The sequence below is a fragment of the Panthera tigris genome, chromosome C1, assembly GCF_018350195.1.
Source record: "Panthera tigris isolate Pti1 chromosome C1, P.tigris_Pti1_mat1.1, whole genome shotgun sequence".
Taxonomy (NCBI): domain Eukaryota; kingdom Metazoa; phylum Chordata; class Mammalia; order Carnivora; family Felidae; genus Panthera; species Panthera tigris.
Window position 1 is genome coordinate 187,722,838 of NC_056667.1, and position 24,737 is coordinate 187,747,574.

General features: G+C 37.2%; 2 protein-coding genes and 1 non-coding gene across 5 annotated transcripts in view; all 3 read right to left on the minus strand.

Moving 5' to 3' along the window:
• The window catches only part of RAPH1 (Ras association (RalGDS/AF-6) and pleckstrin homology domains 1), a 107,289-nt gene extending 82,761 nt beyond the window's left edge, over positions 1–24,528 (minus strand). For all 3 annotated transcript variants that reach the window (XM_042995122.1, XM_042995121.1, XM_042995123.1), the window contains exon 1: positions 24,495–24,528. The gene's annotated coding sequence lies outside the window, so the exon portion shown is untranslated. The remainder of the gene's footprint in view (positions 1–24,494) is intronic.
• Positions 11,703–11,891, minus strand: LOC122241795. The gene has a single exon (XR_006222015.1). It is a non-coding gene; the product is annotated as a U2 spliceosomal RNA (small nuclear RNA).
• Positions 19,827–20,665, minus strand: LOC102955644 (ubiquitin-like). The gene is given in 3 exon segments (XM_015541014.2): positions 19,827–20,307; positions 20,309–20,326; positions 20,328–20,665. Coding segments are annotated over 3 exon segments (429 nt in total). The 5' UTR covers positions 20,399–20,665; the 3' UTR covers positions 19,827–19,967.
• Positions 24,529–24,737: the final 209 nt, after the last annotated feature.

The following is a 24,737-nucleotide window of genomic DNA, read 5'->3' on the forward strand; positions in this document are numbered from 1 at the left end:
TAAGTAAAACTTTTCATCAAATGATTTCACACCCTCTCTGACATGGCCTCAACCGAAATTTTCAACCTTATTTTCTACCTTTCATACTCAGTATTCTCAAAAAACAAGCATGCTTTCTTAACATAGTCTGTGTTCATGTTTTCAACCTGACTGCAACCTCTCAATCTGTCAAAAAAAAAAGGGGAAAATACATTTCTTTCTCTCCCTAAAATCCCACTGAAGTGACAGTAAACAATTGCAAAAGGGAATAAACTCAAAGGTAATGAAGGCTAGAGATGGCAAAGGCATCCAAAGATCAGAGATTCTGGCAAATTTTTGGAAGACAAAAACAGGAAGATACAGAAAGATGAACCAGAGCAGGAGCCTTCAAAGCAGGCATTTTTCACTCAACATTTATTCAACAAATATATATGAGCACACAGTGTGTGCCAAACACTGTTCTAGAAGCTCAGGTTATAGTTATAAATGTGACAAACAAGGGATCTGTTAACAATGAACTTGGATTCTAGTTAAGGTAGAGAAATATTAAACAACAAAAACAAAAAAATAAGAGCCATGACAAGTATGGTGATAATTAGGTTACAATTATAGGGAAAGTGATGGGAGTAGCTTCTCTAGATTGGATACACAGAAAAGGCCTAATTAGTGATATTTAAACTAAGATATGAATGACAAAAAGATGTCAGACATGCACAAATCAGAGAGAAGAACATTCCAGGTACAGCATACAAATTTGGTGCGTCAGGAAAACAGAAAGAAAGAATAGTCTGATAGGAAGAGAGAGCCAGATCATTCAAGGATTTGTAAACCAAGAAACAGAAGTTTGGATTTTATTCTAAGAAAGCCCTCTCGAGGTCAATGACAAGTCATTCCTCACAAAAAGCTGCAGCAGAGGTGGGGACCATTTTTGGAGGTAGACAATAAAATGCGCAAAGGGATAGAGGTGGGAAAAAGGATGCTCAGCAGGACAAGAACCAGTATTCCCCACACTGGCAAACCTAGGGAAATTCTGGCACTTGCTTCTGGGTTAATGAAGCTAGAAAAAACAGCTCTCTCAAGCCTAGTAGCAAGCCTAGGTAACCAATATAAATGCCAGAAGCAACCAGATGTAAAACAATAGGGAGTGGGTGGTCCTAAGAACCAGAAGGCACAACCTCAGCTAAAAACATTCAAAGTTTTAAAAAGTTTATTCTAAGGGCACCTGAGTGGTTCAGTCATTAAGCGGCTGGCTCTTGATTCTGGCTCAGGTCATGACTTCATGGTTTGTGAAATCGAGCCCTGCATCAGGCTCTGTGCGCTGACAATGTGGAGCCTGCTTGGGATTCTCTCTCTCCCTCTCTCTGCTCCTCCCCTGCTTGCTCTCTCTCAAAATGAAAATAAACTTTAAAAAAAATAAAAAGTTTATTCTAGAATTTGATGAAGTTGTTTAACCTTGTAAAAACATTAAAACTCAATGAATTTTATACTTTAAAAAAGTTAGTTATATATGTGTATTATATCTCAATTTTTAAAACAAAAACTAAAAAAAATTTTAAGCACTGTGCTAAACAAAAAAGAGTTGGATGCTACTTTCTCTAAGACGCCCATAAACTTTGTACCTCTCTATGGCATTTACAGCAAATCAGCTTTATATTATGTGTACTTTGCCTTATCACCCTCCACACCCAACTAGGTTGCAGACTTCCGGAGAGAGATCATATGGTTCTCATTTGTCACCCCAGAGCCACTATCAAAGAAATATATTTTTTCTTCATCTGAATTTCAGCTTTTTTCTGTTAAATATTTCTAATTTGATGGACTCCAAATAGAAGATGACATCTAATTTCAGAGGACTCAAAACTAAAGGTGCACTTCTTTAAAAAAGAAAAAAAAAAGTGGCTAATTTATCCAATTTTCCTTTTTTTTAAAAATTTTTAAAAAATGTTTATTTATTTTTGAGACAGAGAGAGATAGAGCATGAACGGGGGAGGGTCAGAGAGAGGGAGACACAGAATCTGAAACAGGCTCCAGGCTCTGAGCTGTCAGCACAGAGCCCGACACGGGGCTCGAACTCACAGACCGTGAGATCATGACCTGAGCCAAAGTTGGCCGCTTAACTGACTGAGCCACCTAGGCGCCCCTATCCAATTTTCAATAAATATTAATTTTAAGGAACCAATACATTTATTTTTTATGTTTATTTATCTATTTTGAGAGAGACAGTGCATCCAAGCGAGAGCAGGGGAGGGACAGAGAGAAAGGAGAGAGAGAATCCCAAGCAGATTCTGCACTATCAGCACAGAGCCTAAAACAGGGCTTGATCTCACAAATCATGAGGTCATGACCTCAGTGGAAATCAAGAGTCAGACACTTAACCAACTGAGTCACCCAGGTGCCCCGGAACCAACACTTAATTTAAAATTAATATCGCTATCAACAGAAGAATGGTTTAAAAAAAAAAAAAAAACTGAAGAAAATTCTACAATGCACTTTAGTTTTCACAAAATATTTTTATAATATTTCTATAAGGCTGTTTCTAGGGATATGATTTGATTCAATAGCTATATTAATAATATGACTCTCCTGGGGCACCTGGGTGGCTCAGTAGGTTAAGTGTCCGACTCTTGATTTTGGCTCAGGCCACGATCCCACGGGTTCGTGAGATCGAGCCCTGTGTCTGGTTCTGCACTGACAGTGCAGAGCCTGCTTAAGATTCTCTCTTTCTCTCAAAATACATAAATAAAAATTTTTTTTAAAAATGACCCTCTTAACAAGTAACAAATGATATTAGTAAGGGTTCCTGCACATGACAGAAACCTAATTGAAATTAATTTTATAAACAAAGAATATAATCAAATTCAAAGTTTAAAGAAATTCGTCAGTACATTTATCACACTGTATCTCTTCTCTCAACTTCATCTCTATTTCTCTCCTTTCCAAGGTTTCATTCCAAAATTCTGTACTCCTATTCTGCAACCTGCTTTATATCTCCATCTCTTTCTTTTTTTTTTCTTCCTCTTTATAAAGAGAGTGCACGCACACACACAAGTGGGAGAGAGGGGCAGAGGGAGAATCCTAAGCAGGTTCCATGCTCAGCATGGAGCCTGATGTGGGATTCGATCCCACAAACCTGGGATCATGACCTGAGCTAAAATTAAAGTTGGACAATCAGCCAACTGAGACACCCAGGCACCCCTGTATCTCCATTTCTTTAGATTCTCTCTTCTCATTCTGTCCCATCAATATTTTTCTCTCCATATCCCTGAAAGAAGCTACTCCCAATTCCTAAATTTCACAAATCACTAAAATAGATTTTTAGAATTAACCAGAACACTGAATTCATACAACTGCTAAAATAGATTTTTAGAATTAGCCAGAACTCTAAATAAAAACTCAAGATTGGGGAGAAATCACTTTACTAGTAAATCCCACATATAGTAGTAGTTCTTCTTCCATCTTTGCATATCAGTATTTTATTCTGGCGGGAGTCACAAATCCAACCAGAGATGGCTCATTATTCCTGACATTAACCAGCCACAAATGGAAATGGGTAATATTTAATGGCCAAGAATTGCTTTGGGTGAAAAGATAGGGCAAATAGTTACTGAAATTTTCATTAAGAATTTGCAAAGGTGTCAAACAGCAAATGCTAAAACATCCTTTAAAATTTTTAACACAAATTCTGGTTAACAAGAAAACTCAAGTAGGTAAATATTTCATTTTTATGACCTAAGTCTGAATTAGTAAGGAGAGAACCTTCATTATCTTATACTAGTGAAAGGGTCTATTTAAAGAAAGTCTGCAAGATATTCCTAGCCTAAGTCATCTAAGACTAAATAAGGACTCAGGAGAGACTGGAAATTCTTATTCTACCACTTAACTAACTACAACTTCAGGCTAAATCATTTAAATCCTTAGGTCTTATTTTCTTAATATGCAAAAGAAAAGATGGACTAGCAAATCCAAAAGTCTCACCCAATACCTCCCAACCAATTTTGGTTCTAATTTTTTAAATTTATTTACTTATTTTGAGAGAGAGACAGAGCCTGCATGAGTGGAGGAAGGGCAGAGAGAGGATAGAGAAAATCCCAAGCAGGCTCCATGCCCAGCGCAGAACCCAATGCTGGGCTCAATCCCATGACCACAAGATCATGACCTGAGCCAAAATCAAGAGTCCAATGCTTAACTGACTAAGCTACTCTGGCACCCCTGAAGTTTTATTTTTTAATTACTGACTTTATACTCTATATAGCCTTAGGAAACTCAGTGACTCCATCAAGTGTAATAACATTCTTATTATAGTGATCTTACAAGAAGAAGAGAGAAAAGGGGGTAGAAAACTTATCAAAAAAGTAATGGCTGAAAACTTCCCTAACCCGGGGAAGGAAACAGATATTCAGATCCAGGAGGCCCAAGACCCCCCCACAAATTCAACCCAAGGAGATTCACACCAAAACACACAGTAATTAAAATGGCAAAAAGTAGTGACAAAAAAACTTTAAAAGCAGCAAGAGAGGGGTGCCTGGCTGGCTCAGTCAGAAGAGCATGTGACTCTTGACCTCGGGGGTCATGAGCTTGAGCCCCACACTGCCAGTAGAGACTAAATAAATAAATCAGTAAGTAAATAAATAAGAAAAAAAAGACTTTAAAAAAAGCAGCAAGAGAAAAGCAGACAATTACATAAAAGGGGAATCCCATAAGGCTATAAGCAGATTTTTCAGCAGAAACTTTGCAAGTCAGAAGGAAGTAGCATGATATATTCAAAGTGTTGAAAGGGAAAAAAGCTGCAGCCAAGAATACTGTATCCAGCAAGGCTACCATTCAGAATGGGAGAGATAAAGAGTTTTCCACACAAACAAAAACTAAAGGAGTTCACGACCACTAAACCACCCTACAAGAAATATTAAAAGGGATTCTTTGAGTATAAAGGAAAGACCATAAGTGAAAGTATGAAAACAAAACAAAACAAAAAAAACACAAAAGCAGTAAAAATAAGTATTTCTGTAAAAATCAGTCAAGGGATTCACAAAATAAAAGGATGTAAAGTATAACACCATATACCTAAAACATGAGGGGGAGAAGACTAAAGAATGGGTTCAAACTCAAGTGACCATCAACTTTATATGGACTACTATATCCATAAGATGTTATATATAAACCTAATGGTAACCACAAATTAAAAATCAGTGACAGATATGCAAAGAATAAAGAGAAGAGGATCAAAATATATCAGTAAAGAAAGCCAACATACCATGAAACAGAGCAAGAGAAGGATCAGAGAAACTCTATAGAAACAACCACAAAACAAGTAGCAAATGGCAATAAAAATATATCTATAAGTAACTATCTTGAATGTAACTGGACTGAATGCTTCAATCAAAAGACATAGGGTGATAGAGTAGATAAAAAACAAGACCCAATTATATGCTGCCTATAAGAGACTCATTTTAGACCGAAAGACACATGCATTTTGAAAGTGAGAGGATGGGGAAACATTTATCAGGTAAATGGATGTCAAAAGAAAGCCAGAGTAGCAATACTTATATCAAACAAAACAGGATTTAAAACAAAGACCGTAACAAGAGTCAAAAAAGGACACTACATAAAATTAGAGACAATCCATCAACAGCATATAACAACTGTAAATATTTATGCACCCAACATAGAAGCACACAAATACATAAAACAGTAAATAATAATTAACTCTAATAAAATAATAGTAGGGGACTTTAAAACCCCACTTACATTAATGGATAGATCATCCAAATAGAAAATCAACAAGGAAACAGTGGACTAGATAGACTTAATAGACATATTCAGAACATCCCATCCTAAAACAGTAGAATACACATTTGTTTCAAGTGCACATAGAACATTCTCCAGAAGAGATAACATACTAGGCCACAAAACAAGTCACAACAAATTTTTAAAAGTTGCAGTCATACCATGCATCTTTTCTGAGCACACACTATGAAACCAGAAATCAACTACAAGAAAAATCTGGAAAGAGCACAAATACATGGGGATTAAATAACATGCTACTAAGCAATGAATGGGTCAACCCAGAAATCAAATAAGAAATACAAATTACATGGAAACAAGTGAAAATGAAAACACAATGGTCCAAACTCTTTGGGATGCAGCAAAAGTGGTTCTATGGGGGAAGTTATAGCAATACAGGCCTATCTCAAGAAGTAAGAAAAATCTCAAATAAACAACCCTACACCTAAAGGAGCTAGAAAAAGAACAATAAAACCCAAAACCAGCAAAAGAAAGGAAATAATAAAGATTAGAGCAGAAATAAATGATATAGAAACTGAAGAACTAGAACAGATCAATGAAACCAGGAGCTGGTTCTTTGAAAAGATCAACAAAATTGATAAACCTCTAGCTATACTCATAAAAAAAAAAAAAAAAAATGAAGAAAGAAAGAAAAAAAAAAGTTAATGAGAGGACCCAAATAAACAAAATCACTAAGAGAAGAAATAACACCACAGAAATGCAAACAATTGTAAGAGAATATTATGAAAATCTGTATGTCAATAAATTGGACAACTTAGAATAAATGGATAAATTCCTAGAAATATACAACCTACCAAAATGAAAGCAGGAAGAAATAGAAAATTTTAACAGACCAATTCCAGCAATGAAATTCATCCAGTAATCCAAGAACTCCCAACAATATAAGCACCTTCACAGGCAAATTCTAACAAACATTTAAAGAAGAATTAATACCAATTCTATTCAAACTATTTAAAAAAATTGAAGAGGAAGGAAAGCTTCAAAATTCATTCTATGAAGGCAGTATCACCCTGATACCAAAGCAGATAAAGATATCACAAAAAAAGAGAACTATGAACCAATAACTCTCATGAATAAAGATGCAAAAATCCTCAACAATTAGCAAACCAAATTCAACAATATGTTAAAAAAACTATTTTCCACATTCAAGTAGGACTTATTCCCAGGATGCAAGGGTGGTTCAATATTCGCAAAACAATCATTGTGACACATCACATCAACAAAAGAAAGGTAAAAACCATATGATCATTTCAACAGATGCAGAAAAAGCATTTGACAAAGTACAACATCCATTCATGATTACAAAAAAAAAAAAACAAAACCCTGCAAAGTAGGTCTAGAAGGAACATACCTAAACATAATAAAGGCCTTAATTGAAAAACCCATAGCCAACATCATACTCAACGGTGAAAAACTGAGAGCTCTTCCCCTTAAGTCAGAAACAAGAAGGGGTGCCTGGGTGGCTCAGTTGGCTAAGTGTCCGACCTCGGCTCAGGTCATGATCTCATGGTTCGTGAGTTCGAGCCCCGCATCGGGCTCTGTGCTGACAGCTCAGAGCCTGGATCCTGCTTCGGATTCTGTGTCTCCTTCTCTCTCTGACCTTCCCCTATTCATACCGTCTCTGTCTCTCAAAAATAAACATTGGAAAAAAACAACAAGGATGTATAATCTCACCACTTTTATTCAACATAGAACTGGAAGTTCTAGCTGTAGCAATTAGACAACATAAAAGTAAAACCCACAATAAAGAAATCAAAGGCAGGGGCGCCTGAGTGGCTCAGTCGGTTAAGCGGCCGACTTCGGCTCAGATCATGATCTCGTGGTTCGTGAGTTCGAGCCCCGCGTCGGGCTCTGTGCTGACCGCTCAGAGCCTGGAGCCTGTTTCAGATTCTGTGTCTCCCTCTCTCTGACCCTCCCCTGTTCATGCTCTGACTCTCCCTGTCTCAAAAATAAATAAAACGTTAAAAAAAAAAAAAAAAAAAGAAAGAAATCAAAGGCATCCAAACTGGTAAGGAAGAAGTAAAACTTCTCTTACTATTTACAGATGATATGATTTTATATATATAAATATATAAAACTCTGATGGGGCATCTGGGTGGCTCAGTTGGTTGGGTGTCCGACTTCGGCTCAGGTCATGGTCTCACAGCTTGTGAGTTGGAGCCCCACGTTGGGCTCTGCGCCGACGGCGCAGAGCCTGGAACCTACTTCGGATTCTGTGTCTCCCTCTCTCTCTCTACCTCTCCCCCACTCATGCTCTGTCTCTCTCTGTCTCAAAAATAAATAAACATTAAAAAAAAATTAAAAAAAAAGAAAACTCTGATGACTCCACCCAAAAACTATTTACAACTGATAAATGAATTCAGTCAGTTGCAGGATATAAAATCAATATACAGAAATCTGTGGCATTCCTATACACTAATAATGAGGCAGCAAAATGTAAAATTAAGAAAATAATCCCATTCACAATTGCACCAAAAATGATAAAATATCTACAAATAAACGTAACCAAAGAAGTAAAAGACCTGAAATCTGAAAATTATAAAACACATGACAGAAATGAAGACAACACTAAGAAATGGAAAGACATTTCATGCTCATAGGTTAGGAGAACAAATGTTGTTAAAATGTCTATACTACCCAAAGCAATCTACAGATATAATTCAATCTCTATCAAAATACCAACAGCATTTTTCACAAAACTAGAACAATTCTAAAATTTGTATGGAATCACAAAAGACCCTAACAGCCAAAGCAATCTTGAAAAAGAAAAACAAAACCAGAGGTATCACAATTCCAGACTTCAAGTTATATTACAAAGCAGTAGTAATTAAAACAGTACTGGCATAAAAATAGACATACAGGTCAATGGAATAGAACAGAAAACTCAGAAATAAACCCACAACTATACGGTCAATTAATCTTCGACAAAACAGGAAGAATATCCATTGGGAAAAAGAACATCTCTTCAACAAATGGTGTTGGGAAAACTGGACAGCTACATGCAAAAGAATGAAACTGGACCACTTTCTTACACCATGCACAAAAATAAACTCAAAATGGATTAAAGACCTAAATAGGAGACCTGAAACCTGAAAACAGAGCACAGGCAGGAATTTTTCTGATGTCAGTCATAGCAACATCTTTCTAGATATGTCTCCTGAGGCAAGGGAAATAAAGGCAAAAATAAACTATTGGGACTATCTCAAAATGTGAAGTTTCTGCACCGTGACAGAAACAATCAACCAAACTAAATGGCAACCTACGAATGGGAGAAGGTATCTACAAATGACACATCTGATAAAGGGTTACTATCCAAAATGTATAAGGAACTGATACAACACACACACACACACACACACACACACACACACACACACACACACACACACAATAATCCAATTAAAAAATGGGCAGAAGACACGAACAGACATTTCTCCAGATGACATCCAGATGGCCAATGGACACATGAAAGGATGCTCAACATCACTCATCATCAGGGAAATGCAGAAGAAAACTACAATGAGATATCACCTCACACCTGTCTGAATGGCTAAATTCAAAAACATAAGAAACAAGTGTTTGGCAAGGACATGGAGAAAAAGGAACCCTCTTGCACTGTTGGTGGGAATGTAAATCCAGTAATTGCACAATTGGGTATTTATCCCCCAAATACAAAAACATTGGATACATGCACCCCTATATTTATTATAGTGTCATTTACAATAGCCAAACTATGGAAGCAACCCAAATGACTACTGACTGTTGAATGGATAAGGAAGATATAGTATAAACATACAATGGAATATTATTCAGCCATAAAAAAGAACAAAATATTGCCATTTGGATAAATGGCAACATGGACAGAGCTAGAGAGTATAATGCTATGTGAAATAAGTCAGTCAGAGAAAGTCAAATACCGTAAGATCTCACTAGTATGTGGAATTTAGGAAACAAAACAAATGAGGCATTCCAAGTGAATTCATAGGTTAGCTTTCCTTTTCGGTTAAAAATACAACCAGAGTTGGGTTCCTCTATAATAAAACATACCAATTTAGGACAACTGTTACCTGCATGCTTCTCTCTCAGAAGACAAGAAAGAACAAAGTTTAAATTACTATTTGAGAATATTGACAATTCTAGGTTCAAATAGAATTAACTCTGCTTATTTGTACAATAAAATAGTAATGTTTCACTTCAGATTAGTACTCTGACAAGAAATAATACTGTTCATTCAATAAATGTGCAATGAAATACTACTGTGAAGTTGGGCACTGTACTGGTAAGTTATAGGGAATACAGCTATATAAAGAGTAAAATAGGGTCCCTCCCCTCAGGCAATTTTATTAAAATCTCCAACAACAAAACAGAACTTTTATACTGTTTATACTTTTTACTTTTAAAATGAATGCACCTACTTCTACATGCTACAATATTTTAAATTTGAAATGTTTTTATATTACACACACACACACACAAGCACGTGGTGAGGGAGTTTAAAGACAAATTTTGTAAGGATACATTCAGCATTTTCAGAATAAATAATCTCTACTCTTTTGTTATAACCATTCACCAACTAGCTGATAACTGCATTTTTACTCTACTATACATGATTACAAAAAATTAAATATGTTTCCCCAAAAAACATACTGGAAGTAAAATCAGTCAGGGGTTGTTAGCCAAATAATCATCTAAATTATCTATACAGATGTCATAACATAGGAGTTAGTGTATTTTAGTCAATTCTTCAGGATGAAACAGGTTTATAGCTAGGACAGCTAATGTATCTTTAGAGAAAACACTTTTATACCACTGTAAATAAACATAAGCAACAATGCCGTTACTCAAAACTTTAAAAGCTTTGGTCTGTGGTCAGAAAAAATTTCTTTAACAGACCTTTGAAAGAACACAACTTCCATGGATGAAAAATTTCATTGAATATACTGCAGAATCTCATACTCCTTATCCTAATAACTATATTTCCAGAAACAAACTAAAAAAAAAAAAAAAAACCCAGACCAGAAGTTGGGGAGGATGTGGAACAAGAGGAACATTTTTGGTAGGTACATACATTCCTCATCACTTCAGAGAGCCATTTGGAGATTCCATATCTAAAGATCCTGCAATAATACCTCTAAGTGTCCAAGTACTTAAGAGACAAATGTCAGGAAAAATGTACAAAAAAATTCACCACAGCATTCAAAAGGTGAATGGAAAAACTGGCTCATTCTGATAAAAATATGAACCAGATCTAGAAGAATCAGCCTGAATATTGTAAAACCATCTAGTTGAATAAAAAAATGAAAATTTTAGGAGGCAAATATAGTTTATGACTTGTATGTAATTCAAAAGCACAGAACAGCAATAAACAAAATTTTATGGATACATGTGTATTAAATGCACTAAAACACGAAGCAGAACAACACAAATTGTTATCTAGGAGAAGATTTCTGCTGTACCCATTGTATCTCTTCAAATAAGTTATTTGAAGAAAATAAAAACTGATTACTACAGTTTATGAGTATATGCAGATGTCTATCATGTTTTACACTTTTATTTAAAATGTTTTAGGGGCACGTGGCTGGCTCAGTTGGAAGAGCATGTGGCTCTTGATCTCAGGGTGGTGCGTTCGAGCTCCACTCTGTAGATTACTTGAAGTTAAAAAATAAAATTCTTCAAAATTAAAAACTAATTAATTTATTTATTTCCACTTCCACCACAGGTATAATCATACTTCTACTCATGCTGCTCCTAGGGTGGAAGATGACCATCGTGCATATATATATACACCTCCCCCTCCAGGAACCCAGGCACAAGCCACCCACCCCAACACTCACAGACAGAAGCATTCCAGTGCACACAATCCCAGATGATACATTTCCCCACAGTTTAAGTTGACTTTAGACACCTAAGTATTTCCCCTGAGGAAGTGCATCATTCCTGGGGTACTGCAATACCAGGTCAATGTGTGGAGTAGATGGAGCAAGCTCCTATTCCATCTCCCTGCTCCAAAAATCTACTTACTATATTATCCTGGGACAAAGGATGCATTGGATATTAAACAGATAAGAACAGACACCACACTTGATCTTAACCAAAGTCCTAGAAGTGATAAAAAAACAAATTTATTTTAAAATGAAATTCAAAGATGGATAAAAAAAAAGTTGTGAACAAGTATGCTCAAAGACAAATATTAAGGAAAAAAAAAACAGGGAAAAATTGGGGGGGGGGGCAACTAAATATCCTACAAGAAAAAAAAACCAAATCTGAGTAAACTGGGGTATGTTTTATGTCCATTCTGGATTATAATGCAGGTGCTGTAAATTATTCCTAAAGCATTTAATGTATGGGAAAATGCCAGTGATAAAACTTTAAATGAAAGAAGCAAAACTAAATTGTGCATACTTAATGGCTATATAAACATACATACACAAAGGTGAGAAAATATATCAAAAATTTAAACTGTAGTCATTTCTGCCTGGTAGGACAGAGTTTTATTTTCTTCTTTATACATCTCTAAATGTCACATATTTCCATTAATGAAAGGGGGAAAAAAGGAGAAGGCAAACTACAAACTCAAAATCCTCTTGTAAAAACTTACTTCCCAATTAACCTGATAAGATTCTGTTTTACTTTTGATTCTAAAATTATTGGACTATGTTAACAAAGATAAACCTCTTTAAATATTAATATTCACAACTATACAAGCCAAAAGAATTACACCAATAACTATACAGCTGTAAAATTATACTTTAAAGTTTCTAAAGATACCTGTTTAATCTCTGCTGTTTCTAGCACTGTCACATCAAAATATATGGTCCCTTCATCTATGCATTAGACAAGGTTTTCACATGGAAAATCTCATACCAAATCTTAATTTATATCATAAAAATAAGCATGTGTAAATAACAGTTTGGCTGTAAGAAATGACATAAATAGGACAGCATGCAGTGTTCACATAACATACTCCATGGCAACTGAAAAATAAAAAATACTGTTTAGAGAAATTAAAGACCTAAATAAATGGGCAGATATACCATTATTAATGGACTGAAAGATGGAACGTCATTATATGTCAATTGTCCCCATATTGAACTAAGTATTCACTATGTAATTATAGCCAATATCCCAATGTCTGATTCTAAAATTTACATGGAAAAGCAAATGACCCAGAACAGCCAAAAGAATCTGGAAAAAGAACCTGGGGTAAACTATCTGCCTTCAAGATTTACTCTAAGGCTAAGTAATCAAGACAATGTAGTAATGGCAAAAGAATTGAGAATTCCATCATTGTAACAGAATACAGTCCAGAAATAGGCTCATTTTACAATGTCAAATGATTTTCAACAAGGATGTCAAAGTTGGTAAGTTGAAAAGGAAAGGTTTTGTTTTTCTACCATTCCTGAGATATAGTTGACAAACTGAAGTACAAAGCTTTTTTTAACAGATGCTGGAGCAAACATATAAATATTGAGGGTGGGGAAGCCTCCACTTCTTTATCAAACCATTAACAAAAATCAATTCAAAATGGATCACAGACTGAAACGTAAAGGCTAAAATTATAAAGCCCTTAGGAGAAAACATAAGATACCTTTGCAACTTTGGTGTAAGTCAAGATGTATAAGGATAGAAAACACTAAACCATGAAAGTAAAAATATTTTGATAAAGTCCAATATAAAAACTTCTTCTCTTTGAAAGATACCACTAAAAATATAAACAGGCAAGTCACAGACTAAGGGAAAATATTCACAAATATATCTGATGAGGGACTTGTATTGAAAAAATATAAAGACTTGCTACAACTAAACAATAAAAAAGATAACCCAATTTTTTAAATGGGCAAGACTTGCAGTCATTTCCCAAATGGCTAATATGAACCTGAAAAGTTGCTCAACATTACAGGGGATCAGGGAAACGCAAATTAAAACTACAATGAGATACCACTACATATGCATTACAGTGGCTAGAAGGCAAAAGACTGACAATTCCAAGTGCTGTTGAATATATAAAATGATGTGTACAACTTTGGCTAAGTTTGTCAGTTTCTTGAAGGATTAAAATTACACCTAGCCTATATAACCCAGCCATGTTCTCATAGGTATTTATCCAAGAGAAATAAAAGAGACTTGTATACAAATAAAAGAGACTTGTACACAAATGTTATAGCAGCTTTATTAGTAAAAGCCAGAAATGGAAGCAGTCAAAATATCTATCAACAGGTGAATGGATAAATAAGCAACGATATGGAACAATCTAAAAATCATTATTCTACCTGAAAATAAGCCAGATTACACACACACACACACAGAAAAAGAGAGAGAGAGAGAGAGAGAGAGCGAGCGCGAGCGAGAGCGCGTGAGCATATGCCCGCGCGCTACAGCGTGGGCAAGCGCTAGAGCTCAGGGAGAGGGAGGGAGAAAGAGAGAAGGGGGAGGTGAGGGGGAGAGAGAGAGAGAAAAACACTGAGTGATTCTACACATAAGATTCTAAGAATGCAAACTAATCTATAGTGACAGGTTGCCTGGAGACAGAGGGGAAGGGAGATACGACTTGCAAAGAGTTATGAGGAAACTTTGGGGGATGATGGAAATGTTTACTATCTTGATTGGCAGTGATGGTTTCATGTGTGTATGAAAACACATCATATTGTATACCTTAGTGTGTAGTTTATTATATGGAAATTATATCTCAATAAAGTAGAAGAAAAATTTTTCAAGAAACAAGCAAACCAAAAAACTTTAGAGCAGAATTAGAGTCAAGGTAGTGGCTAGCCATGAGGGGCAGGGGTATAGAGAAGCAGATGTGGGGCAGGGGGCTTCTGGCACACCTGTGTTTTTCTTTTTTTCATCTCTGTACTGGTTACAGAAGAGCAGTCAAGTTGTAAAAGTGTACACTTATGATATGTGTACTTTTCTGTATATTTTTCTTCAATACTGTTTTTACTTCTATTTAAGTGTTTATTTATTTTTGAGAGAGAGAGAGTGAGGCAGAAGATAGAGGGAGACAGAGAATCCCAAGCAGGCTCCCCACTGCCACTCAGAGCCTGACGCGGGACTCAAACTCACGAACTGTGAGATCATGAACTGAGCCAAAACCAAAATTTGGAGGTTTAACCGACTGAGCCACCCAGGCGTCCCTCAATACAAAGTTTTTAAAAGAAGATATAACATCTACCTATGACCTAGCAATCTGACTCCTTTATCCAAGAGAAATGAAATATCTGTCCACAAAAAGACCTGTACAAACATATTCATAGCAGTTTTCTTCACAATGGTCCCAAACTGGAAATAGCCCAGGTGTCCATTAATAGGAAACTAGATAAACAATCTATGGTACACACTGCTTGTAAAATTGAATATTACTCCACAATAAAAAGAAACAAACTACTAACGCAAGCAATAACATGCATGTGTCTAAAGACCTCATGCTGGGTGCAAGAAGTCAGGGATAAAAGAGTACATATGCACAATCAACTAATAGAAAGTTATAGAAAAGGCAAAATTTACCTATGGTTGTAGTTGCTTCTAGGAGAAGTAACTAGGATAGGGAGAAGTAGAGAGAGAGTGGGGGAAGGTAAAGGGTAGTCATAGAAATGTTTTAGATCTCACTAGAAATGTCAGGAAAAAAATGCTCACTACGAACATGGAAAAATTATGTCTATCAAAACTAGTGAATAACTAAATTAAATGTTTAACTGGTACCTTTAATTCACCTTCAATAATCCTCAAAAGCATAATGCAAAATCCAAATTTACATTTCTGAAAAAAGTCTGTAATTTCAATTGCGGTGAAGAATGAATTTTATTTAGGTCTCACTTTGCTGTGAAGTCTCACTTTACATATTTTTCTTCTATAAACATCATTTCCCAATCATTAAGAAACTGAGAATGTCTTGTCCCAAGTACTTTTGTTTGTCTTTGTTTTTTGTTTTGAAAGAGAGAGAGAGTGAGTGAACGGGGGCAGGACAGGGGCAAAGAGAGAAGGAGAGAGAGAATCCTCCTACACTGACTGTGCAGAGCCCAACGTGGGGATCCATCTCAGGAATCGGGAGATCATGACTTAAGCTGAAATCAAGAGTTGGATGCTTAACCAACTGAGCCACCCAGGTGTCCCCTACGTGCTTTATTTTTAAGATGGATTCATATAATAATATTATACACTACAAAATGGAACTCTTCTGAAAGGTCCATTAACAATAATAATTCAGTAAGACTGTATAGTGGTTTCTAAAATGGAGGTGACTCTACCCCAGGAGGTAGGAGTGATGATCTAAGAAGAACATATTAGGAGCTCTTTTTGTATTTAATCTGTATCATACATATGTATTTTAAGTATAATATAAGGTAATAGAATATATAGATTTCCTTAACACACAAAATGACACTGGCATCTTCATTATGGCCACCAATCGATCACACCTGATATAAAGTAATCCAAGTATTCTGGTACTAAGTGATTCTAAGTATTCTGAGACAGTGATAGTATTTGCTAGATTCTTTTTCAATAATGAAATAAAGAACACGACTTTTTGGAATGTGCTACAAGAAATGGGTTCAGAGAAGATACAGTTTCAACAGTAAACAATTTCCTTAATAGAAACAGTATTTTATGGAAAAACTATATTGTATAATCCTTCATGAAGCAACTGTTTTGATTTCAACAAAAGAAAGTTGGGGGCAGGAAGTAAGATTTAATTTCAAAAGCAACTACTGCCAGCAAAAGACAAGCTGAAGCAAGAAGACTGTCAAGTGTTATAATATTTTACTGATGTAGTTGAGGAGTGACCATCGTATTTTATATCAAACAGGTTTATTAGTTGTTTCATGGCAAAGTATTTAAAAGAGGTGTCAAAAAGTTAAGCATTTATTTTTTTACAAAGAGTCTAAATTTGCGGACTTTCTGTGGTGACTATAGTAGCATACCACCTAGCCACTGTTTTCAACAGCAAAAACAAAAAATTGGTTAATCTGTACCTTAAAAATCAATGAGACATTTTAAAACTCAGTAAGAAAATATCTGTTTTCCAAAAGAAAACAACGTGTGTCATCTTGAATCACTCACATATCCTAAAAACAGAGAAACCATTTTCTAAGTCTTTCAAAGCTTTCCAGGGTTTTCTATGGATTTTGAACACATTTATTAAAAATATATCAGTGCAAATCCTCACACTGGAAAAGCAAACTTTACTAGCTAAATCTGCAAAAGTGATGGATGGAAATTAAACAATGGGTATCTCCAGTAAGAAAGCACAGCCAAATATATACTTATTCTTTTTGGGTATATGTCCCTATATAAGCTGCCTTCTAGTTAAGACAAGCATTAAAACCAAGTACCAAATTAAACAGATTTAAGATGCAGACTTTGGAATTTCTGTATTACCAAGTAGTAAACCCAAGATTTTTTCAAACATAATGCAGCATAGTCATTGCTCCTGCTTTAAAAAAATATGTATTTATTTTAAAATTGTAAACAAAAAGGTTTTGTAGCCATTACTAAAATTTATAAAGTACTCCACTCATAGATAAGGGGATCATGATTCCCTTCACTAGTCTCTAAAACCATTTGTCACAATATAAAATAAACTAATCAATAAAGAATTATTCTTTATAAATAAAGTAAACACTATTAAACATTATTAGATTTTAGTGAATCCTTTCAGGAGATGCAACCAACTGTAAATAATTCTCCAAATAATAGTTTTCAATAAAAACTTTACTCAATTTCTATTCTGCTTAAGGGACTGAAGTATTTCAGATGAGTAAAAGCAGGGCCAATGATCCAAAATTCAGGGGAATTTAAGACAGTACAATCATCTACAACACAAAGCAAATCAAGTAAGGTCTAGAGAAATGAAGAAGAAAGCAATTCTGCTTGGTGTCTAACAGCTACACAAAGAAGGTGTATGAAGCTGGGTCGCAAAGTGAGATTTTGACTGGAAAAAATAGAACAAAGCATGTCTGAGAACCATGGATAGAGGCATGAACAACCTGGGGTATGAAAAGAATATACTGTATATAGTTGTTTTGCTGTACTCACTTAGCTAACACTTCTCTTCACATATCAAATTTAGCAAGATTCTTTTAAAGGTATTTTCCAAAAAGGCATCTACCTCTTAAGAACCGTTACAAAATTGGTTTACTGCAATTCTACAATATTTGGGCCTATCTAAAATGTTTACAGTTCCAATTATCTCCAGATTCACCATTCTTCACCAGGGGGCTTATATTTTAAGTGTCACATAATGACAAGACATCATTATGGACCTCCCAACCTTTTCTTCTCATGTAAAGGGATGACTTACTTGTCCTTTCTTTTCTAAATCTAATCCCTCCCCTTTTTCAAATCCCAGTACCATGTGCTTTCTTCTTGGACTCTGCTCCCTTGATTACATTCTCTACTGATTCCTTGTATCCTGCACTTAAACCGGAATCCTGTTTTAGAGGGGTTGAATACCTAGCTCTTCTGACTTCTCCATTACATCTAGCTCTGCCCAACGAAGAAAAACAATATGTATTTTATTAGCAGCAAAATATATACTGTTTTAAAAGCCAATCTGTAAATCAAGAGTGATGTATTTTAAGACATCTGCCCCAACATGTGGTAAATTACATCTTAAAGTAACAGCAGTAAGAGCATGGGATGAAGCTTTAGAGAACATGTAATTTGGGGGTTTTCTAATATTTCCCAATAAAACTTTCCCAGATGAAATTTTTTAATTTAAATCCAAGTTAGTTAACATAGTGTAATAATGATTTCCGGAATAGAATTCAGTGATTCATCACTTACAAAAAACAGCCAGGGCCCATCCTAACAAGTGTCCTCCTCAACGTCCCTTGCCCATTTAGCCCATCCCCCCCCCCCACCCAAAACCCCTCCAGCAACCCTTAGTTTATTACCCGTATTTAAGAGTCTCTTATGGTTTGTCTCCCTCCATTTTTAGATTACTTTGATTCCCTTCCTCTATGTTCAACTGTTTTGTTTCTTAAATTCCACATATGAGTGAAATCATGATATTTGTCTTTCTCTTACTGACTTATTTCACTTAGCATAATACACTAGTTCTATCCATGTTGTTGCAAATGGCAAGATTTCATTCTTTTCAATCGCTGAGTAATATTCCATTATATATATACCACATCTTCTTTATCCATTCATCAGTCGATGGACATTTGGGCTTTTTTCTTACTTTGACTATTGTTGATACTGCTGCTATAAACACTGGGGTGCATGTCTAGATGAAATCCTTTTTATTTTTTTCTTAAATGTTTATTTATATTTGAGAGAGAGACAGAGACTGTGTATGAGTGGAGAGGGGCAGAGAGAGTCAGAGACAGAATCAGAAGCAAGCTCCAGGCTCAAAGCTGTCAGCGCAGAGCCTGACACAGAGGGGCAACTCACGAGCAGTGAGATCATGACCCGAGCCAGAGTCAGACCCTTAACCAACTGAGCCACCCAGGCACCCCTGAAATCATTTTCTTTTTTTAAATGTTTGTTTATTTTTGAGAGAGAGAGAAAAATAGAGTGTGAGTAGGGGAGGGGCAGAGAGAGGGAGACACAGAATGCAAAACAGGCTCCAGGCTCTGAGCTGTTAGCACAGAGACTGATGCGGGGCTTGAACTCACAAACTGTGAGATCATGACCTGAGCAGAAGTTGGACACTTAACCGACTGAGCCACCCAGGTGCCCCTCCAGATGAAATCTTTATACAGCATCTCAGATACGTAAAACTGACACAAGTGCTGCTAATACTATTCTATGTTCAAATATATTAATTTATTACCAACTCAAAAAGACAAGTTAAGGATTAAGTATGTTAGTTATAGTCTTATAACAATCTAAGCAAACCATTTATTACTGTAAAGTTTTGTTTTGATTTCACCCAGATAAGTAATTCCAAGTAGGTAGCAGCTTTTGTAGTCTCAGGATATGCTTCAGTTAAATTGAAAAAAAATTTTTTTGTAAGTTTTTTTTTTTCAAAATTGGTTTTGAATATGTTGTTACAGTTTTCAATTTGTTAAAAAAATTTTTTTTTACCATGCAACAAAACCTTTATTAACATTTTGAATAGCTATCTAAAAAAACATCAATTCAGCTTTAATGAAACTGGTAATATCTAAACCTAGGGTGGGGCAGATGGCTAGAATGCAGAGTAATGCCATCATTGGGTATATAAATTCAAGACTGAAGAATTAACAGCCACCCCTCAGATGGAGAACCAGGTGCAGGGTTGATCCTTTCTGGGTGCTGTAATCAGAAAGAGTGCGGCTATCTTCCAGCAGCTTTGCCTGCAAAAAGGTGAGCCTCTGCTGGTCAGGGCAGATCCCTTCTTTATCTTGGATCTTAGCTTTCACATTCTCAATGGTGTCACTGGGCTCCACCTCCAGAGTGAGGGTCTTGCCAGTCAGGGTCTTCGCAAACATCTGCATACCACGCCTCAGATGCAGGGCAGGGTACAGGGTCGACCCTTTCAGGATATTGTAATCAAAAAGAGCTTGGCCATCTTCCAGATGCTTGCCTGCAATAATGAGCCTCTTTATCCTGGATCTTTTTCTATGGTGTCACTGGATTCCACTTCCAAGGCAATAGTCTTGCCGGTCAAAGTCTTAGTGAAGATTTGCATGTTGACCTGCTAGCGAATGCAAAGACACTAAATCCAATCACAGCGAGTCACCTCCACACCGACACACAAACACCCAAACACCCGACAATGCCAGCCACTTGTGAACTAAAATTTTTTGTGTATGTATGTGAGGGTTGCTGAGGTCTTTCAATGGAGAAAAAACAGTCCTTTCACCAAATGGTGCTGTAAACTGGATATACACATGTGAAAGGATGTGGTTGGACCCGTATCTAACACCACACATAAATATTAACTAAACATAAAAGCTTAAACTATAAAACTGTTAGAAAAAAACATATGGGAAAACCTTCATGGCATTGGATTTGGCAATGATTTCTTGGACATGACACCAAAAGCATCAGCACCAAAAGAAAAAAAAAGATAAAGTGGACTTCATTAAAATGAAAAACTTGTGTACATTAAAGGATACCATCAACAGAGTGAAAAGACAACCCATGGCAATGGGTTGTAAGTCATTGTAAATCATGGATCTGATGTGAAATTAATACCCAGAATATATAAGGAATTCCTAGAACTCAACAACAACAATAAAAACCCAATTTTTAAAAATGGGCAAAGGACTTGGATAGACATTTCTACAAAGATACACAAATGGTCAATAAGGACTTGAAAATATGCTCAATATCACTAATCATTAGAAAAATGTAAATCAAAACCACAATAAGATGCCACTTCACACTCATTAGGATGGCTATGATAAAACAAAACAAAACCCTGAAAACAGCAAGTGTTGCTGAAGATGTGGAGAAGCCAGAACCATTGTACGCTGCTAGTAGGAGTATAAAATGCTACAGCCACTGTGGAAAACAGCATGGAGGTTCCTCAAGAATCAAACATACAATTACCATAAGATCCTGCAATTCTACTTCAGGGTATATACCCAAGAGAACTGTGGTGTGTGTGTGTGTGTCTGTGTGCGTGTGTGCATACACACACTTAAAAAAAGAACGAAATTCCGATTCATGGTATACAATGAACTTTGAAGACACTATGTTAAGTGAAATAAGCCAAATACAAAAGAACAAATATTGTAGGATTCCATTTATATAAAGTACCTAGAGAAGTCAAATTCATAAAAACAGTAAGTAGAAAAGTAACTACCAGGGACTAGGGAGGTGGGGGGGGGGGGTACAGAGTTATTATTTAATGAGTAATTTCAGTTTGGAATGATGAAAAAGTTCTGAAGATAGTGATAATGGTTGTACAACTTTGTGAATGTACTTAATACCACTGAAATGTACAATTAAAAATAGTTAAAATGGTAATTTTATGTTGTATATTTTACAATAAAAAATTTGTGTGTGTTATATATTTTATTATGGTGGCAGTATAAAAATGTAGTTAAGAAAACAAGCTTAAGAATTATGTTGAATGGTTTCACACCCAGCTCTGTCATTTTATACTTCTGTAGTCTAAGCCTGTTTGCTCAGACTGTAACAGAACCTACTTCATAGAATTATGGCAAGAATTAAATAAATTTTATATGTAAAGCATTAAAAACAAGGCATGTCATTTAGTAGTCACTTTTTATCATTGTAGGTTTTAAATACATTTTTAATGAGATTTAAGTGAAACATCCGCAGAGCCCTTGAAGGTCCTCCTCAAAATTCCAGAGTTCAGTAAAACACACACTGAAAACCAGTGATCTAATCCAAATTTCTCATTTTACAGGTAAAGGAATTAAAATCCAAGATAAGAGGTTAGCCTAGGTCACATATCTTGTTTTGCTAATATTAATTATTCTAAAATAAGAGTTTGAGGTTAACAATAATGTTGACATTCAAATACTTCAGAACCAAAGCAAAGCCATGAGATTCTATAGACTCTATGAATAGTGTGATACCATCCACCATGCTAATCTAAAAAATACGGTAATTATGTATGGGGTGAAAACCAAAAGGTAGCAAAACCAAAAGGAAAGTCATCTCAATTATTCTCAAAGATATGCTTAAAAACACTTCTTCAGAAAATAAAGTGTTAAAACATTAGTGAAAACCAAATTATATTGACCAAGAGTATGAGGCACACCCAATATGTGCACACTACTCCACTCCTGTTAGCCACTTACTATATAATCTTAGTGAGACCTCTCAATCTGAAAAATCAGCTGCTTTTTCTACCAAATGGAGCTAATATGCACCACGAGGAAACATCTACAAATAATTCTTTATTAAATTCAAACAGAAGAGAGCAGCAGTCCAAATTACACAAAATGTCTAATCCAAAAACTCATGTATTAAAGCTTTGTTGACATTTTTGTACTTCTTTGGATAGGGCTAGATCTGGTTTCTGGGAAATTCGCAACACAAAAAGCAAAATAACAGAGACAATCTTTGAAGGTCAGACTCAACAAGAGCGGAAAAGGCTTTTGAGCGTCTCTATTTTGCCCTTCCCCCATTGGTCTTACTCAATTGGGCTCTCAAAGGATAGTGCCACCTCTGCTTGGAATGTCCTCCCCATCTACATCAGCTGAAATTCTACCCATTCTTAAAGGTTCCACTTAAATGCCACAGCTTCCATGAATTTTCCCCCCGTGCTCCCAATCTAGAATTAATCTCTCTCTCCTCTTTGCTCCCATATTTTGCAGCTCTACTTCAACATTTTATTATATAATGCATTGCATTACAATTATCTACCTTAACTTCTTCCCCCACCTTACCCTCAGGTAAATCTCAAGAGCAGTAGACTAAGGAAGAAAGGAATCAACATTTGCTAACACCTCAGAGCCTTGCAAGGTGCTAGGCATTTGGCATACATTATCTCATTCAATCTCTTTGGCAACCACCTGGGGAGATAAACTGGTGATGTTATTCCCATTTTACTGATAGAAAAGTACTGCTGAGAGTTAACAGCTTTACCGTCACACTACTAGACAATTCCAGGTTTATGAAGCCTCTGGTTTCCCTGGCTTCAAAAAGCTCTTTCCATCAAGCTGTGCTGAAGGTCTTGTCCACTTTGTGTGTCTCTCACTCTAACAGACAAGAAGGTATTCCACAAAGATTCGCTGAATTTAATATTCCTCTGAACTCACTACCACCCTTTTAACAATCCGTTCACGCTCTATCCCTAGCCCATTGCCTTTACGGTTCCTATACAGATTTTACATACACACAGGCAGCTCTCCAGATCTTCAAAAGAAATGCTGCAGACATATCAACCCTTATGGGGAGGTTAAGTGAAGAACCTTTCAGTTCTCCCAGATTTCCCCAACTGCTCTTCCCACAAAATAGAAGAAACCTCCCCCACACGAGACACATTTGATGCGATGCTTATACCCTTCCAAAAAGCTCTTATTTCATACTCAGCAACGTCTTCGTGCTTACAAGCAGTAAAGGCTTATGCGGTTCCCAGTTCACGCTGTGGGGACACCCTAAGACACTGTCTGAATAAGAAAACCGCATCTTACAGACTCTTGAAATGAAGGCATCCTAATAGTATTACTCTGCCTCCCTCTCCTCCTTACCGTCCCCCGCCCCCCCCCCACCAACGAACTGCAGTTTGGATTTCCGGCGGGAATGCACACGGACACAGCAACATGAGAGGGGGCTCAAAAGCAAGAGCGCAATTACTTAGCCTGCTTAATTAGAAACAAGACGCAGAAGGCGCCCCGCATTTCTGTATCTCTGCAATGAATTCATGTATGGAAGGTGGGGGCCACCGAAGCCCGAGGAATCCCAGACATGGAATCACTGGATTCTGCGGCGAGTCGGGGAAGAGTCCTTTCCTCCTCGCGGTCCCGGGCCACCAGCCCCCCGTACTGGGTCCAACCCCAACCGCACCCTCCAGGCGGTCCTGTATCTCATTGTCTCCCTCCGTCGCTGCCCCCAGGGGCGCAGGGGGCAGCCCAGGCCCTAACGACCCCCACCCACCCGCCGCCGCCGCCGCCTAGCCGGGCGTGGTCCCACGAGCCCGGCCCGGCAGCGACCCCGCCCCAGGCTCGGCTGCCCGCACCGCGCCCGGACGGCTGGGCCGCGCCAGGCGCCGGGAAAATGGAGGCGGGAGCAGAGGCAGCGCCTCACAGCCCGCGCCCGGCCGGCTCCCTCCGCCCGCCCCGAGGGTGAGGCTAAACACTCACCGCGGCAGCTGCTCGATCCTCCAGCGGCCCTGGGCTGGCCAGCCGCCGCTCGCGCTGCTCGCGCTGCTCCCGCCGCCACCCCGCCGCCTCCTAAGGCGCGGCGCTCCTTCCCCGGAGACGCCGTGAGCGCCCGCAGCTCTCGCGCCGCGCGCACCGTGACTGACTGACTGACCGACCGGGCGGGGCGGGAGCGCGCAGCAGGCGGGGCGGCCGCAGCGCCCAGCGGTGGCCGATCCCAGTGGG